Genomic DNA, 15762 nt, shown 5'->3' with positions numbered 1-15762 from the left:
GCATCTGGGATCTGAATTGGCGAATCCCAGACCGCCGAGAAGCCGAATGTGCGAACTTAACTACTGCGCCACTGGGCCGGCCCCTCCTCTTTCATTCTTGATTTTAGTAATTTGAATTTTCTCTCTTTTTTTCTTGGTCAGTCTAGCTAAAGGTTTGATCTTTTCAAAGAGCCAAGTTTTGGTTTAGTTGATTCTTTCTATTGTTTTTCTATTTTCTATTTCATTTATTTCCACTGATCTTTATTATTTGTTCCTTCTGCTTTCTTTAGGTTTAGTTTGCTCTTCTTTTTCTAGTTTCTTTTTTTCTTTTAAGATTTTATTTTTCCTTTTTCTCCCCAAAGCCCCCGGGTACATAGCTGTATATTTTTAGTTGTGGGTTCTTCTAGTTGTGGCATGTGGGACGCCGCCTCAGCATGGCTTGATGAGCGGTGCCATGTCTGAGCCTAGGATCTGAACTGGCAAAACCCTGGGCTGCTGCAGTGGAACGCATGAACTTAACCACTCGGCCACGGGGCCGGCCCCTCTAGTTTCTTAAGGTGGAAGGTTAAGCTATTGATTTGAGATCTTTCTTCATTTTTAATATAAGCATTTAGAGCTACAAATTTCCCTCTGAACACTGCTTATGCTGCATCCCCAAGTTTTGGTATGTTTTGTTTTCATTTTCACTAATCTCAAAATATTTTCCTTGTGATTTCTCCTTTGACCCATTGGTTTTTTAGGAGTGTGTTGTTTAGATTCCACGTGTTTGTGAGGCTCCCAAATTCCCTTCTGTTATCAATTTCTAATTTCATCCATTTTAGCTGGAGAATATTTTATGACTTCAATCTTTTTTTTAAGGGAAGATTAGCCCTGAGCTAACATCCACCACCAATCCTCCTCTTTTTTTTTTTTTTTTTTTGCTGAGGAAGATTGGCCCTGAGCTAACATCTGTGCCCATCTTCCTCTACTTTATATGTGGGGTGCCTGTCACAGCATGGCTTGATAAGCAGAGCATAGGTCCACACCTGGGATCCAAACTGGCGAACCCCAGGCTGCCGAATCGGAGTGTGTGAACTTAACTGCTGCGCCACCAGCTGGCCCCCGACTTCAATCTTTTTAAATTTATTGAGACTTTTTTGTGGCCTAACATATGGTCTGTGCTGGAGAATGTCACACGTGCACTTGAGAAGATTGTATATTTTGCTGTTATTGTGTTGAGTGGTCCTTCTATGAATCTGCCACACTCTTTCTACACACTGCAGCTGTGCTCATTTTTTTTAAATGGAAAATATGATCCAGACAATCCCCTGCTTAAAATTAACTCTTGAGATAAAGTCCCATCTCTGTAACATAGTTTTTTTTAATTTTATTTTTTGAGGAAGATTCCCTCTGAGCTAACATCTGCAGCCAATCCTCCTCTTTTTGCTGAGGAAGACTGAGCTAACATCCATGCCCATCTTTCTCTACTTTATATGTGGGATGCCTGCCACATCATGGTTTGACAAGCGGTTCATAGGCCCACACCCAGGATCGGAACTGGTGAACGCTGGGCCACCAAAGTGGAATGTGTGAACTTAACCACTGCACCACTGGGCTGGCCCCTGTAACATAGTTTATAAGGCCCTTCATGAACTTGCTCCTGCCCACCTGTCCAGAATCCCATCTCCACTTTGCTTTTTAATTTTTGTTGTAATAAAATATAACATAATATAAAATAAAATTTAGCATTTTAACCATTTTTGGTTCAGTATAATTCAGTAGCATTAAGTATATTTGCCCTGTTGTGCAACCCCCCTTTTCTTTCTTTTTTTTTTTGAGGAAGATTAGCCCTGAGCTAACATCTGCCACCAATCCTCCTCTTTTTGCTGAGGAAGACTGGCCCTGAACTAACATCCGTGTCCATCTTCCTCTACTTTATATGTGGGAGGCCCACCACAGCATGGCTTGATGAGCAATGTGTAGGTGCACACCCGGGGTCCGAACCTGCGAACCCTGGGCCACCAAAGTGGAATGTGTGTACTTAACCTCTGCACCACCTGGCCGGCACGATCCTCCTCTTTTCCTTTTAACACCCTGGGCTCCAACCATCTGAACTATTTTTAGTATTCATACATTCATTCAACAAAAATCTATTGAATGTCTACTAGGTGCCAGGCATTGTTTGACGCACTGGAGGGACATCAGGAAACAAAATAGACAGAAATTCCTAGCCCCATGGAGCTTACATCTATTTTGGGAGACCAAAAACCAAAACAAATAAGTACAACATACAGTATGGTAGATTGTGAATCATACTAAGAAGAAAAACAAAGTAGGGAAGGGAGATAGGAAGCGTGTGTGTGTGTGTGTGTGTAAGTACGTGTTTTGAAATTTTAGAAAGAATCATCAGGGAAGGTCTCACTGAGGAGACATTTGAATAAAGATCAGAAGGAAGTAAGGAGGGAAGTCATTTGTCTATTTGAGGAAAAAGCATTCTGGACAGAGAGAAGAGCAATTGCAAAGGTCCTGAGGCTGGATCATGCCTGACATGTTGAATGAATATTGAGAAGGTCGATTTGGCTAGTAGAGTCACATCACACAGGACCTTTATGAAGTTTTTCATTATCCTCAACTGAAAATATGATCCAGAAAACTTCCTGCTTAAATTGCAAAAAAATTTCATCTGAGTGCAATAAGAAGCCATTGGAAGATTTTAAGCAGGGAAGTGACACGATAGGATGTACGTTTTAAAGGATCACTGTGGCTGCTCTATTGAAAATACACTATAGAAAGGCCAAGTATGGGACAGAGAGACAATTAGGAGGCCATTGCAATAATCCAGATGATAAAGTTGGCTTGACAAGGGTGGTAGCAGTGGAGATAGTGGGAAATGGTTAGATTCTGACAGATTGGATGTGGGTATGATGAAAGAGAAACAGAAGAGTCAGGATGACTACAGGTTTTTTTCTTAAGACCTGGAAGAATGGAGTTGTCATCTACTGAGCCAGCAAAGACTATGAAGGGACTATTTTTGGAGGAATAGGTATTAGAAGCTCAGTTTTGGACATGCCAAGTTTGCTATGGCTAGCTGAAATCCAAGTGGAGATGTCAAATAAAGAGGTGTATTATAGGATTCTGGAGTCCAGGGGAAAGTGTGTTGGAGTTATAATTCGGGAGTTATTAATGAAATGGCCAGCCTCTTTCACATTCACTATTATTGTGGGAGTGGCCAAGGAGTCATTTAATAAACATAGAGGTGAGCGTCTGCTTGGTGTGAGGCATGGCCCACAGGTTTTAGGCTTGGATCGTTGACAGGAGAGGGTGCCATTTATTCACAGAGACAGGGAACACAGGAAGAGGTGCGGTTCTGGGAGGAGGTGATTGGATCCGTGTGGGACGTGTTGCATTTGCCCTGTCTGTGGAGGTGTTCAGGAAAGAGTTGGCTTTATGGGGGCTGGAGCCCAGGGGACAAGTCTGGGCTGGAGACTTGGCATGTAGTTGGCAAGCGAAGCCATAGGAATGGTCGAGATAGGCCACGGGGAGCGTGAATCTCTCGGCTGCCGGGAATAAAGACGACACATCATCCCACATCCATTTTTTTCTCTTTCCCTTAAGCGTCTGCCGTCATCACACAAAACGCCCTAAATGGACGGCAATCAAAGAATACTTTTTATTCCCCATAGCTCCTCTTCTTTCCAAGGCAGCGAATAAAGGGAGGTGCTAAAAACCACTCCCGCCGGGGGCGAGCCCTCAAGGGCGATGACGTCACCGAAGAGGAGAGCTAGGCGGCGGCCCCGCCCCCTGGCGCTGGCAGCCAGCGCGGAGGAGTAGACTCCGGGTGGCGCTCACCCCGCGCCGGGGCGCTACGTGCCTCGCCGGTCCCGGCAGCTGCTGGCTTCAGGCCAGCTGGAGCAGGCCGCGTTCGGCCAACAAGCCCTGGGTGCGGTTGTAAACATCTTCCAGGGTGCCCGCGGCCCGGGCCAGCGCGGCCCGTGCCTCCGCCTCTTTAGTTCCCGGACAGGCCAACTCCAGCAAGCGGCCGCGACCTGGGAAGGCGAGGAATGCGAGTCGGGCGGCCTGACGGATGACCCAAGGGTGGTACGGGGCCAAAGCTGTGTCGTAGGCGTCGCTGCACTGCACACCGGCGTCCGGGCCTCCGAGCGTCCCGGTCGCCACCCGGTGGAGGCAGAGCTGGGACCACCGTAGCGCACGGTGCAGCAAAAGCATCGTTCGCGAGCCTGAGGACTTGGCCAGGTCTCGAGGGGCGATCCCGGGCGGCTCCAAAAGTCCCGCCCGCCGCTCCCAGGTCACCATGGCTGCCAGCGACGTGTAGTGCGCGGCATCTGGCCCGTGCACGCGAGCCTCCAGGGCTGTCACTTTGATGAAGGCCTCGCTTGTGGCGAAGGCGAAGATGGAGCGGAGCGGAGTTAGGAACCTGTGTGTTTGGTGGTGGGAAGAGTGAGATGGTTTGAGAAAGGGCGATGGAGCCACAAAGAGGCGGGGACTGGGTTAGGGGAGGGAGACCACTCACTTGACTAGCTCCCTCCATCCTGCCAGGTACTGCGACAATTCCACATCCCCTTCGGGGTTCAGACTGGCGCGGAACGGCCTCATCATGCGGCCCAGCATCCCCTGGGGGCCCAGACACTGAGGCTCTTCTCTCTCCGGGGCCTCCAGGGGTCCTGACTGTTGCCGAACCTGGGGAGGAAGATGTGAGGGGAAGGGGGCGGGAGCAGAGCCCCTCGCCTTCTGGGCCTCCTTGCTGGGCAGCCCAGGTGGGCTCTGAAGAAATTATTCCTAAGGTCTAGCTCGTGTCCCTCCTGCTGTACTCTCAGCTTCTGACAGAAGAGGGGAGACGAGGAGGAGGACCTGCCTTTGACCAGATCCTCAGCTTAGCTCCACTTCGCCCTGTTCAGAGTCCCAGTTGGAGCTCCAAGTCCCAGCCCTGCACCAGCGTACCTGGAAAGGCGGCAGTCCCTCGGGAATGCAGGACTGTGCTCCGGATGGGCAGCCTGAGAGGGCGCCAGGGGAGAGGCGAGGTGGAGCGGTGAGGGCTCCAGGAGGGGGCTTAGGTCCCGAGGTCCTGGATTCCTGGGTTCCTCCCAGAGCAGGTGAGGGAAGGGGCCACGCACGGAGGCTCCGAGCGCTGAGATAAAGCAGCAGCAGCGTGAAGACAGTGAGAGGAATTACACGGCAGAACCAGCGCCGCGGGACCTGCAGAGGCAGCATGACCCTCATGGCTGCTGCTGGGACCACGGCCCCCTCACCAACCGCTAGCCAGTCCTTATCCCTTCGCCTCGCCTCCAGGAGGGGAGAGAAGCCTGCGGTACTCTGAGGTGCTAAGGGTTAATAATTAACCTACTAAGCCCCCTTCCCCTCTGCCCTTTGCCCCTAAGAGCAGCATCCCGGGGGTGAGGGACTGGATGAAGAGGATTTGGGGGATTTGAGCAATGACACGTCTCTGCATTTCCCTTCCCTATATGGCCATGTTGTAGGAAGAGGCAGCCTGGGTATTGGGAAGAGAGGCTGGGGTCAGAACCAGCTCTCCCACTGAGAAACGGTGTCGGCCCTAAATTAACTCTGGGCTTGACTTCACTCACTGTAAATTGAGGCCAATAATAGGTACTTTGCAAGCCTCATGTGAAGATTAAATGATAATGTTATGTGCAAACACTGTAAATGGAAAAGCTTACCACAATTGCTCCATAAATCTTACCTATTAGGTTCAAGCGTGGGGCACCTGGGCTCCAGGGAACACTCACTTCTAAATTCTCCATTGTATCCCCAGGGGGCCTTGTCTTAACCTGGTTGCATGACTTCTCGATTAGGTACTTTACGCTTTATCCTTTTACATTTTTGCGGTTTAATGTTTGAAACTCCAGATTGGTTCCTCAATCGTTCATCAAACCAACCTTTATTAACTACTTCTGCATCCCAGGCCCTGTACTAGGCCTCAGGAAGACAAAAGTGCCCTCACAGAGTTCAAGGTCCACTGGAAAAACTTATCATCTGTTTCCCCGACTGGAATGTGAGCTCTGAGGAAGACAGGGGCCTTGTTTTTCTTTGTTGCTGCTCTATTTCCAGCACTTAGAATATCACCTGGGTCAAAATACATTATTGCTAAATAAATATATATTGAATAAGCAAAGGAATATGTATGAGGGGCAGGCAAATCAGGGGTGGTGCTCCCCAGGACAAATTTGAGCCAGGTTTTTTTGGTTTGTTTTTAGCAAATTAGGAGTCCACCTGGTGGTCATGGGGGGAAAAACATTCAGGGAAAGGATACAGGAAGCAATGGAAGAAACAGCATCTCCTGTCCGTAAACTTCTTAGAATTGTTCCTGTCTCTATGTATATTTTCTTCTAGTGGAGAAGGGGTATCCAAGATTCTCAAGGAGTCAGGATCCCAATCGCTAAGAAGACCGTTCCTAGCTGCCACAGTTCATGATTCTTGCCCTATCTCTCACTCTGATGCTCCCTCACATCCTAGAGATCCCTAGGCTGGCTTCTGACCAATCCTGTCCAGTGGGATTCCCGAGCCATCACTTCCATCCCTAGACTTGGGCTCGCCATTTCCCAGTGTTAGACCCTTTCCTGGCTTGCTGTCTGTGACCTTAGGCAAGTCACTTCCCATTTCTAAACCCCAGTTCCCTCCTCTGCAGAATGGGAAGGGTAATTCCCACCTCCTAAAATTGTTGCAATGCCTGCAAAACGCCAACTACAATTCGTGGCCTATAGTAACCCTTCAGCAGGTGATGGTTACTTCAACTTAGAGGCTCTCACCGCCCCCCTTCTGGCTCTGGGAGCCTGTTTGCCTGAGCGACAACTGGTCTGCAGGGTTCCAGGAGTGGATTGGTTTTGGGTTTCACTTAATCCGGGTAGCGTTTCCGCAATCCGAGCCTCTAGGAGAGGTGGTATAAACCTGCGTAAGGGGCCCGGGCTCACAGAGGCTGCGAGATGGAGCGGGTCGCGGGAGCCAAGTTGCTGCTGCTGCTGCTGTCGGCGACTTGCTGGGGACGTGCACGAGCAGATGGGCTGAGAGGCTACAAGTCGGTCATCGAGGTGACCAACGGAGGCCCCTGGGGCCACTGGGCCTGGCCCGAGATGTGTCCTGACGGATTCTTCGCCAGCGGGTTCTCGCTCAAGGTGTGGGCTCAGGCCTAGGTCTCGGAGGGGGGCGGAGATGAGCGGGACCCCAGAGCAGAGGTTGGCGGTCTTCTGACTCTCCTTACCCCGCCTCTTCTCGCCGCCAAGGTGGAGCCCCAGCAAGGCATTCCTGGCGACGACACAGCTCTAAACGGGATCCGGCTGCACTGCGCGCGCGGAAACGCGGAGCTCAACACGCATGTGGTGGAGTCCGAATCTGGAAGGTGGGGGTCAGGGGCCACGGATCCCCTAGGGTGGGCGTATGCCCCTTACTCTGTTACACACACACCCTCCCCGCAGGCAGGTTCCTCCACAGCTGTGGGGCAGTTTAGACCTGCGGAGTGGCTGGAAGACCTCCCCTCCGCACCTGGGAGGAGGTCAGGTGACTAGAACCAACCCACCCAGGTCGTGTGGCACCTGGCCGGGAAGTCCCGAGGGCTGGGGCAGGCTGGAGGCGGGTAGAGGGACCCGCAGAGCCAGCGAGTCTCCTCTCCCCTCACAGGTGGGGCGCGTGGAGTGGGCCGCTGTGGTGTCCCGGCGGCGGCTTCCTGGTGGCTTTCTCGCTTCGCGTGGAGGCACCCATGACCCCCGGGGACAACACGGCTGCGAACAACGTGCGCTTCCGCTGCTCCGACGGCACGGTGCTGGAGGGGCCTGGCCTGGCCTGGGGAGACTACGGAGACTGGAGTGACCCATGCCCCAAAGGCGTGTGCGGCTTGCAGACCAAGGTCGAGCGGCCTAGAGGCCTCCGCGATGACACCGCGGTTAACGACGCGCGCTTCTTCTGCTGCCAAAGTTGACGCTGCAGCCTCCCTCTCCCTGGCCCCGAGCCTAGTCCCACATCCCGCCATTAAAGCTTCTCTGTCTTGGCTTTGGTCTTGGTTGTTTCGGGGAGGGACACTGCCCTCCTTGTCTTCCTCCTCACCTCGCATTGGGCCAGGCCCAAGTTTGGGTTTGGTTTCAGGAGTCTTTCACAGACTACTGAAAGTTACGAACCCATAGTCCAGAAAAACAAACACATGCTTGCGTGCAAGCTAAGGAAGTTTCTGGCTTCCTGAGGGCGTCTGCAGACACACTGCCCCCATTCAGAGCCCTAGTTGTTTCCTTTCTCAACCACTCAGTGACCTCAGATTAAGAAACTTCTACCAAATTAGGAGATGACAATGTCATAACGCTTTAAGGCTTTTCTAGAGTTTAAGAGGCTAATATGTCTTTCCTATAGTCCTCCCTCCTCCCCTTTTTCCCCTACAAAACTCAAACAGTGGCTTTTCTCTATACTGATTCCTTTTAGGATCTTTGTTCTTGTTGTTCTCTTTGCCTGGAATCCCCAGCTTTCCAGATGGTTAGCCCATCCACCAGATTTCAGCTCCAATTTCACTTTCTCAGACTTTATCTTATTTTTATTTTTATTTATTTATATTTTTTTGAGGAAGATTAGCTCTGAGCTAACTGCTGCCAATCCTCCTATTTTTGCTGAGGAAGACTGGCCCTGAGCTCACATCCATGCCCATGTTCCTCTGCTTCATATGTGGGACGCCTACCACAGCATGGCTTGACAAGCAGTGCCATGTCCGCACCCAGGATCCGAACCCTCGAACCCAGGGCAGCCGAAGAAGAACGTGTGCACTTAACCGATGAGCCACCGGGCAGGCCCCTATCTTATTTTCAAAAGTCCCTCCATCAGTCAATGTCTATCCCATTACCAACCTGTTTTTAAAAAGTGCTTATCACCAACTGAAATAATCTATTGCCTCTTTTATTTATTTTTTAATTTTCTGAAGAAGATTAGCCCTGAGCTAACATCTGCCGCCAATCCTCCTATTTTTGCTGAGGAAGACTGGCCCTGAGCTAACATCTGTGCCCATCTTCCTCTACCTTATATGTGGGACACCTGCCACAGCATGGCTTGACAAGCGACGCATAGGTCCCTACCGGGGATCCGAACTGCCACACCCCGGGCAGCATAAGCAGAATGTGCGAACTTAACTGCTGCACCACCAGGCTGGCCCTTATTGCCTCTTTTAAAAATTGCCACTCTTTTAAAAATCTTCCACTCCTAGAATGTTAAATTCTTTGAGAGCATAGAACTTGCCTGTCTTGTTTACCGCTGTATTCCCAGGGCACACTAAGAGCTCAATTAACTATTTGTTAAGAAAATAACAAGCCGGGTGTAGGAACCCCAAACACCAGAGTTCCAGCCCCGGTGGATGCAGAGGGCGTAATCTGAGAGGCGCAAGAGAGCTCAAAACAGTTTATTCCAGGGCTGGGGCGGGCCAGGTGGGCGTCCAGGAGCGAGCAGGGCAGTCCGTGGAGCCTCAGTGAGGGGCGTCCTGCGGAAAAGAGAAAGTGAAGACACAGCCAGGAAGCAAGTAGGTTCCCTCTACAACTCCACCTCACGCCGTCCCACCTCCTTCCTGCAATCGCCACAGAAGACACCAATGGCCGCGTTCACCAGCTGCACCCCACACAGCACGATCTCCAGGCACGAGGCAGCCACCAGCAGCGAGAAGAGCGTCACATTCCAGTAGACCACACCAGGCGGCTTCTCGCACAAATCCCACTGGGTGCGGTTGAGCAGGTAGGAGCCTCTGTGGGCGGGGCAGGGTCACGTGAGAGAGGGCGAGCAGGCAGAGCGCCCCCCTCCCGGTTCCCCGCCCCGCGCACGCGCCAAGGGGAACTCGCGAAGGGCTCGTTTGGCCCACGTGGTGGAAGCACTCTCGAAGGCGAGTCCCACCGAAGTTTCCCGGTCCACGTGAGAAAGGCAGGTGAGAGAGACAGAAAATGGAGGGGCGCGAATACAGGCTAAGCCTTACAAGGTCTCTTCGAAGTGGTAGTCCCACGTGCCGTTCACTAAGCAGTAGGGTCCACTTCGGAGCCCAGTTCCCGATACCGAAAGGCAGTAGATGGCACCTAGCACCCCGAACGCCGAGCAGAAGACCGAGCGCAGCATCTGGACGCAGAGTGGAAAAAGAGGTGAGTAGGTCCCTCCGTCCCCACCTGTGGGCAGATGGCGCCTAGTTCCGCCCCTCCACATTAACCGCCCGCCTCTGGAGTCACCTTAAAAATACATTTCCCGTCAAACCTCGCGGCTTGGAGCTCTGCTAATCCTAAGACCCAGAGGCCGCGGAGGTTCATGGGGGTTGTAGTCCTCTGTGCTCAGGCCCACTGAGGCCTAAGATTTGCTGGTGGGAGGGAAAGTGAGGGGGAGCCTGGGACTCTGCCAATGAGCTCGTGTAGCTAGGAATTCTGTAGAGTGGGCCGTGGCTTTAGGCGTGGCTCTTCGATGACCTGTTCAAAGACAGATCCAGAATCCCGTCTTAATTTGGAGCTTACCCTGCAGCGGTTTCCACAGCAGCCTGCCCCACAGCAGCCCTTGCCCCCTGCCCGAACGGCTGCGATTCCTGGACACAGTACCTGGGGGAAGAGAGTCAGTGTGATAGCGAGTCGCCCCAGATCCTCTGGCCCTTACTTGCAGCAGTGCCTACCTCCTCCTGGAAGCTACCTGTGATGCCCTCATCCCTTTGGACTACAGGAAGACCTTATCTCTGTTTCTCCTGGAGCGCTGTCGGGCTCTACCTTAATGTATCCTTATTTTTTGTGCCTGCTTATCTCTGTCCAGATTGTAGCCTCCAATGTAGGGTAGGGCCCAATATCATTATGTCGCCTCTAAATCTGGGCACACAGTAGGTGCCCAACTGAAGGAGAATCAGGAGACTTGGGTTGCCTTGTGCTCACTTCATGAATTGATTTATCTCTCTGGGTCTGTTTTGTCCATTGTAAAATGAGTCTGCAAGCTCTACCTTATACAGCTGTTCTCAGGATTTAATGAAATAACAGGTTGAGCTGATGTCAAGACTGGCTCAGAGTAAATGCTCAATAACTATAAATTCCCTCAGCAGCAGGAAGGAACGGTGGTGTTGGAGTGTCTGGTGAGCTGGGATTATGGTGGAGGATAGAGGAGAATGTTAGTGAATGCTCTGATGGGCAGTGTAGGAATCCCCCAGGTACAGCCCTGATCCTCTTTGTCTTTCTTTCTCCCTATGGCCTTCCTCACAGAGCCCATCCCCTCTCAGGGCATCAGCTGCTCCCTCTAACAATAGTTGCCTCCTAAGTTGATGCCTCCGGATTCATATCTAACTGCCTGAAGGATATGTTCATTTTATTGTCTTGGTTTTAGCTCACATTCAGCCAACCTCATACTGACCTTACAATTTATTCCCCCCCAATTCATCTCCCTTTGACTTTCTTGTCTCCGTCAGTGGAAACATCTTCCAGGTCACCCAGGTTGGAAAACTTGAATCCTCTACACCCAGCAGGACCTCATGTCCTTAAGATTTTTCCTTCAATGGCTCTTGAATCCGTCAGTCCTTTCTCCTTCCCCATCGTCAATCCATAATCATCTCCCATGAAGATGATGTTCTCAACCTTCCTACTAGATTTCCATGTCTCTTGCCCTGTGCCACCCCACACTCCATCCTACATTGCTACCACCTGATTAAACTTAGCTTTCAACTGGTCTTTTCCCTGTTCAAATCCTTTAGGTTCTCCTCAAAGAGTAGCCTGTCCAGACTGAGCTCTGGGAAGCCATTCGAGGCTCTTCACTTTGGCTCCAGCTTTATCTTTGCTGCACCAGGCCAGGTTCTTTGCTCACCTCCCATCTCTAGAATTCCACAGCTGTCTTTTTTTTTAAAAGATTTTATTTTTCCTTCTTCTCACCAAAGCCCGCAGTACATAGTTGTATATTCTAGCTGTAGGTCCTTCTAGTTGTGGCATGTGGGACACCGCCTCAGCATGGCCCGACAAGTGGTACCATGTCTGTGCCCAGGATCCGATCCGGTGAAACCCCAGGCCGCCTAAGCAGAGCGTGAGAACGCAACCACTCGGCCACGGGGCTGGCCCCTCCACAGTTGTCTTGATCTTTGCCTTCCTCTGTGTAGTGTGTGGCATACACCGTACAAGCCAGCATTTTGCTCTTCTCCAGGGGAGGGGCTGAGAGTTTTAGTTCTGTTATATTATTCACAGCAACCTCACAGAAACACCTGCAGAGTTGGACAGACTTTCCACCAGACGTGTCTCTTCTCTTCCACGCCGCATGGCAGGTCTAGGACCAGTGCTGATCCCCTTGCTTAGCCTCTCTGGTTAAGTCACTTACTGGGAAGCTCCTAGACCCAAAGACACCGAGAATTTGGATTTATCTTTTAGATTTACCAATTTTGAATGATCTACCTGTTTGAGATTTTTACTTTTTTAGTCAAAGTGTTTGTTTCCTTCTGTTGTCTGAGCTTCTCTGTCTTGCTCTCTGCCATCTACTCATCTTAAGGAGAAAGAAAGGCCATTGTAAATGCAGGAGGAAACATTGAGTTTATAGCTTGAATCTGCTTACTTTTCTCCATCTCCATGGCCACTGACCTACTCCAAGCCACTATCATCTCTCCTGGACAACTGCACTGACCTCAGTCTGGTCTTCCTGCATCCACTGCTGACTTCCTGTTATCCGTTCTCTGCACAGCAGCCAGAGGGACCTTCTTAGAGCCAAAAAGATGTGGAGCGGCTAGAACTCTCATACTTAGCTGATGGGGATGAAGTTGGTATAAGAAGTTTAGAAAACTATTTGGCAATACCTGTCAGCACTGAATATTTGTACACCTTAAGAATCAGCAGTTTTGAGGGCTGGCCCCATGGCCGAGTGGTTAAGTTCGTGTGCTCTGCTTTGGTGGCCCAGGGTTTGCTGGTTTGGATCCTGGGCGCGGACGTACACGCTGCTCATCAAGCCATGCTGTGGCAGCATCCCACATAGAAGAACTAGAATGACTTACAACTAGGATATACAACTGTGGACTGAGGCTTTGGGGAGGGAAAACAAAAAGAGGAAGATTGGCAACAGATGTTAGCTCAGGGCCAATCTTCCTCACCAAAAAAAAAAAAAGAAGAAGAAAAAGAAAAAGAAGAAGAAAAAGAAAAAAGAAAAAGTATACCTTAAAAAAAAAGAATCAGAAGTTTTACTCTTCAGTATATATCCAAGAGAAATGCAAGCATATGTTTACCTAAAGACATTTAGAGGAATGTTTATAGCGGCATTATTTGTAATAAACCCAAATTGGGAATTATCAAATGTCCATCAGCAGTAGAAAGTTTAAATAAACTGTGGTATTTTCACACAATGGGATGCATAAGAAATAAAAAAACAACTGCACACAATAACATGGATGGCTCTCACAAACCTAGTGTTGAGCCAAAGAAGCCAGACACAGCAGTGTCCATACTGCACGATTCCGTGTATGTAAAGGGGGAAACAGGCAAAACTAGTCGATGGGGTAGAAGTCAAGATAGTGAGGACCCTTCTTGGTGGGGGGTAGTGCCTGGTGTGGGCGGCACGTCTGGGATTCTGGTAATGACCTGTGTCTTGATCTGGGTGCTGGGTCCCTGGGTGTGTTCACTTTGTAAAAATTCATTGAGTTGTATACTAAGGATCTGAGCACTTGTCTGTATGACTTAAATAAAGTTGGAAAAAATTTTTAAATTCAGAAAAAGGTTAAAAAGTCCTTCAGTAGTTTTCTGTTGTCCTTGTTATACAATTCGAATTCCTCCCTGTGGCTTTCTGTGCAGGCTCTGGCCTCTGCCCAGCTCAGCTCTCATCTCATGAAACCTCAGCCGCACGGCCGCCTGTCCAGTCCTCAGATGTGCGAGCCTTTTCCTGCCTCAGGCTTTGTGCTTGCCTGTCCGCCTGTCTGTAGCGCTGATTCCTTCTGTTTGTCCTTAGGGTCTCAGTTCAGACATCACCTCATCGAGGCCTTCCTTGAAAATGCTGTAAAAAGTGGCCTCCCACATTACCCGAGGAGCTCTTTATGATGGCCCCCTGCTTTGTTTTCTTGATGGTACCTACTGCTATCTGAAATCACCTTGCTCATTTATGTACTTTGTTCATTCACTGACTATTAATCGAGTGCCTGTTAATTGCAAGGCACCGATCTAGGCACCTGGCACACAGCAGCCAAAGAAACAGGCAGTCCTTGCTGTTGCAGGCTTATGTTCTTGCTTTCTTGATGCTGTGCATTTCCCCAGCGGGAACACGAGCTTTGGGGACAGCAGGGACCTCGCCTGTGCCCCTGTGGTGTAGCACAGGCTATGTGAATACATTTGAGAAAGTCTTCTTTCTCAAGAGGGGCTCTGGGCATGGAGGTGGGAGGAAGGCACTGGGAAGGGGCATGTTGGGAGGGCATTCTTAGGGGTCTCCTGGAAACATGCTGGTTAGACTGGGGGTGGTGGGTGGTTTAGGCTGCAGGATGAGTGGCATGATGCGACACCGGGTGAGTGTGTTGGCCTGGGTGGAGTGTGAATCTCAGAGAGAGCTGAGGTCAGAGGAATGGAGTAGAATCCAACAGCCACGACTCCTTGCAGGAGGGGGAGCAGTAGAAAAGATCCCAGAGAGTAAGAGGGGATTGTTGGGTAAAGCAGAAGAGGTGTGACCAGCAAAAGAGCGGCAGGTGAGACCTCTCCAACCTTCCGGAGAGGTGGGGAACCATGCCGAGTGGATCTTTTGTCTTCATCCCTTGAAGATGTTAAACCAGCTCCACCTTCCAAAAATCCCCTTAAATGGGGAGGGAGATGGAGGTTGGGGGTTAGGAAGTCCAGCAAATCTGTGTCTCCCCTTCCTCCTGACAGATCCTAGTCTCCAGAAAGGCGTGGGGACACCTTCTCTGTCATACTGACCTAGGTTCTGAGTTTATCTTTAGCGCCAAGCACAGAGTGGGCATCCAGAAATGTGGGCTGAGAGTGAATGGACATGGAGGTGGGGGAGGGTGACACCGAGCTGATCCGCGACGTCTCTCCCTGGCTCCAGACATTGCCACTGCACCCCAACCCCCATGCCCATTGTTATCTTGCCCTGATAACCTCCCACATAACCAGCTGCTCCTTCTGCATCTACCCTTCTACTGAAGTGTTCCCGGCATCTGCTCAGCAGTGGGGGCAGTGAGTGGCAGGGAGGACATACTCCCTCCCCAGAAGGGGAGCTGTTTAGAGCAGTGGGGCTCCCTTCCTTCTTGTTCCCCTCAGACATTCAGCTCAGGATGCTGGAGCTCCTCCAGGTCCTCTTCAGAGTGCTTAGTGTTTGGAGGCAGATTGGGAGGGCTCCAGGTCCCCACCACGCCACTGCCATCCCTTCCCAGGCAGCTGTCCTCTTCCCTCTCTCTCTCCCTCCATCCTATACAGAACCCCATAGAGTGGCGCCCAGACCCCTGGTTTGTGCTCCCTTGCCAGCCTTCTCACCATCAGGCCCCCACCGATGAAGCCAGCCATGAGCCAGACTTGCAAGCTGAGGTGGTTGGTCCAGGCAGTCTCCCCGTTAGGCACCAGCAGGAGGGCGTTGGCCACGATGCAGACCAGGGAAAGGGGGATGAGGGTGAGCCCCAAGAAGCGGGCGCACTTTCCCGTACACATGGTGAGGCAGTTGAGAAGGACAGGCAGTCAGTGAAAGTGAGCCCGTGGTTTCCAGGTCCAGAGGAAAACAAGCCTGGAGCAAGGAGCAAAGGTCAGGGAAGAGGTGTGGCAGAAGCAAGCAGGATCGATGATAAGGGAGAGAGGCCCGAGACTGGGCAAAGAGGAGGTGAAGTGCAGTGGAGGATGTGGTGGAGGAGGAGGGGGAGCTTGACACACAGAG

General features: G+C 50.9%; 3 protein-coding genes across 3 annotated transcripts; 1 reads left to right on the top strand and 2 right to left on the bottom strand.

Annotated features, from left to right (window-relative positions):
• Positions 1–3770: 3770 nt before the first annotated feature.
• VMO1 (vitelline membrane outer layer 1 homolog) lies at positions 3771–7972 on the top strand. Its single transcript, XM_014861456.3, has 3 exons — positions 3771–7103; positions 7212–7327; positions 7606–7972. The coding sequence occupies exons 1-3, from the start codon at positions 6915–6917 to the stop codon at positions 7901–7903; spliced, it is 603 nt and encodes a 200-aa protein (XP_014716942.1). The 5' UTR covers positions 3771–6914; the 3' UTR covers positions 7904–7972.
• On the bottom strand, positions 3856–5196 carry GLTPD2 (glycolipid transfer protein domain containing 2). Its single transcript, XM_014861455.2, has 3 exons — positions 4918–5196; positions 4490–4656; positions 3856–4393 (listed from the first exon to the last, which is right to left on the bottom strand). Exons 1-3 carry the CDS (start codon positions 5194–5196, stop codon positions 3856–3858), a joined length of 984 nt encoding a protein of 327 aa, XP_014716941.1.
• Positions 7973–9340: 1368 nt separating the features above from the next.
• On the bottom strand, positions 9341–15720 carry TM4SF5 (transmembrane 4 L six family member 5). The gene is made up of 5 exons (XM_014861459.3): positions 15372–15720; positions 10437–10517; positions 9917–10053; positions 9511–9691; positions 9341–9433 (listed from the first exon to the last, which is right to left on the bottom strand). Exons 1-5 carry the CDS (start codon positions 15540–15542, stop codon positions 9419–9421), a joined length of 585 nt encoding a protein of 194 aa, XP_014716945.1. The 5' UTR covers positions 15543–15720; the 3' UTR covers positions 9341–9418.
• Positions 15721–15762: the final 42 nt, after the last annotated feature.

Source organism: Equus asinus, chromosome 13 (genome assembly GCF_041296235.1).
Source record: "Equus asinus isolate D_3611 breed Donkey chromosome 13, EquAss-T2T_v2, whole genome shotgun sequence".
NCBI classification, from domain to species: Eukaryota; Metazoa; Chordata; class Mammalia; order Perissodactyla; family Equidae; genus Equus; species Equus asinus.
This window is presented reverse-complemented; position numbering and strand designations above follow the sequence as displayed.

Coding starts and splice junctions, on each gene's coding strand:
- TM4SF5 (XM_014861459.3), bottom strand. CDS start 15,542: ATGTGTACGGGAAAGTGCGCCCGCTTCTTGGGGCTCACCCTCATCCCC. Junction 10,054..10,436: donor GCTGTGGAAACCGCTGCAGG/GTAAGCTCCAAA, acceptor CTCTGCGTCCAG/ATGCTGCGCTCGGTCTTCTG. Junction 9,692..9,916: donor TACCACTTCGAAGAGACCTT/GTAAGGCTTAGC, acceptor CCCCGCCCACAG/AGGCTCCTACCTGCTCAACC.
- VMO1 (XM_014861456.3), top strand. CDS start 6,915: ATGGAGCGGGTCGCGGGAGCCAAGTTGCTGCTGCTGCTGCTGTCGGCG. Junction 7,104..7,211: donor CCAGCGGGTTCTCGCTCAAG/GTGTGGGCTCAG, acceptor CTCGCCGCCAAG/GTGGAGCCCCAGCAAGGCAT. Junction 7,328..7,605: donor GTGGAGTCCGAATCTGGAAG/GTGGGGGTCAGG, acceptor CTCCCCTCACAG/GTGGGGCGCGTGGAGTGGGC.
- GLTPD2 (XM_014861455.2), bottom strand. CDS start 5,196: ATGAGGGTCATGCTGCCTCTGCAGGTCCCGCGGCGCTGGTTCTGCCGT. Junction 4,657..4,917: donor AGGGACTGCCGCCTTTCCAG/GTACGCTGGTGC, acceptor CTTCCTCCCCAG/GTTCGGCAACAGTCAGGACC. Junction 4,394..4,489: donor GGATGGAGGGAGCTAGTCAA/GTGAGTGGTCTC, acceptor CCAAACACACAG/GTTCCTAACTCCGCTCCGCT.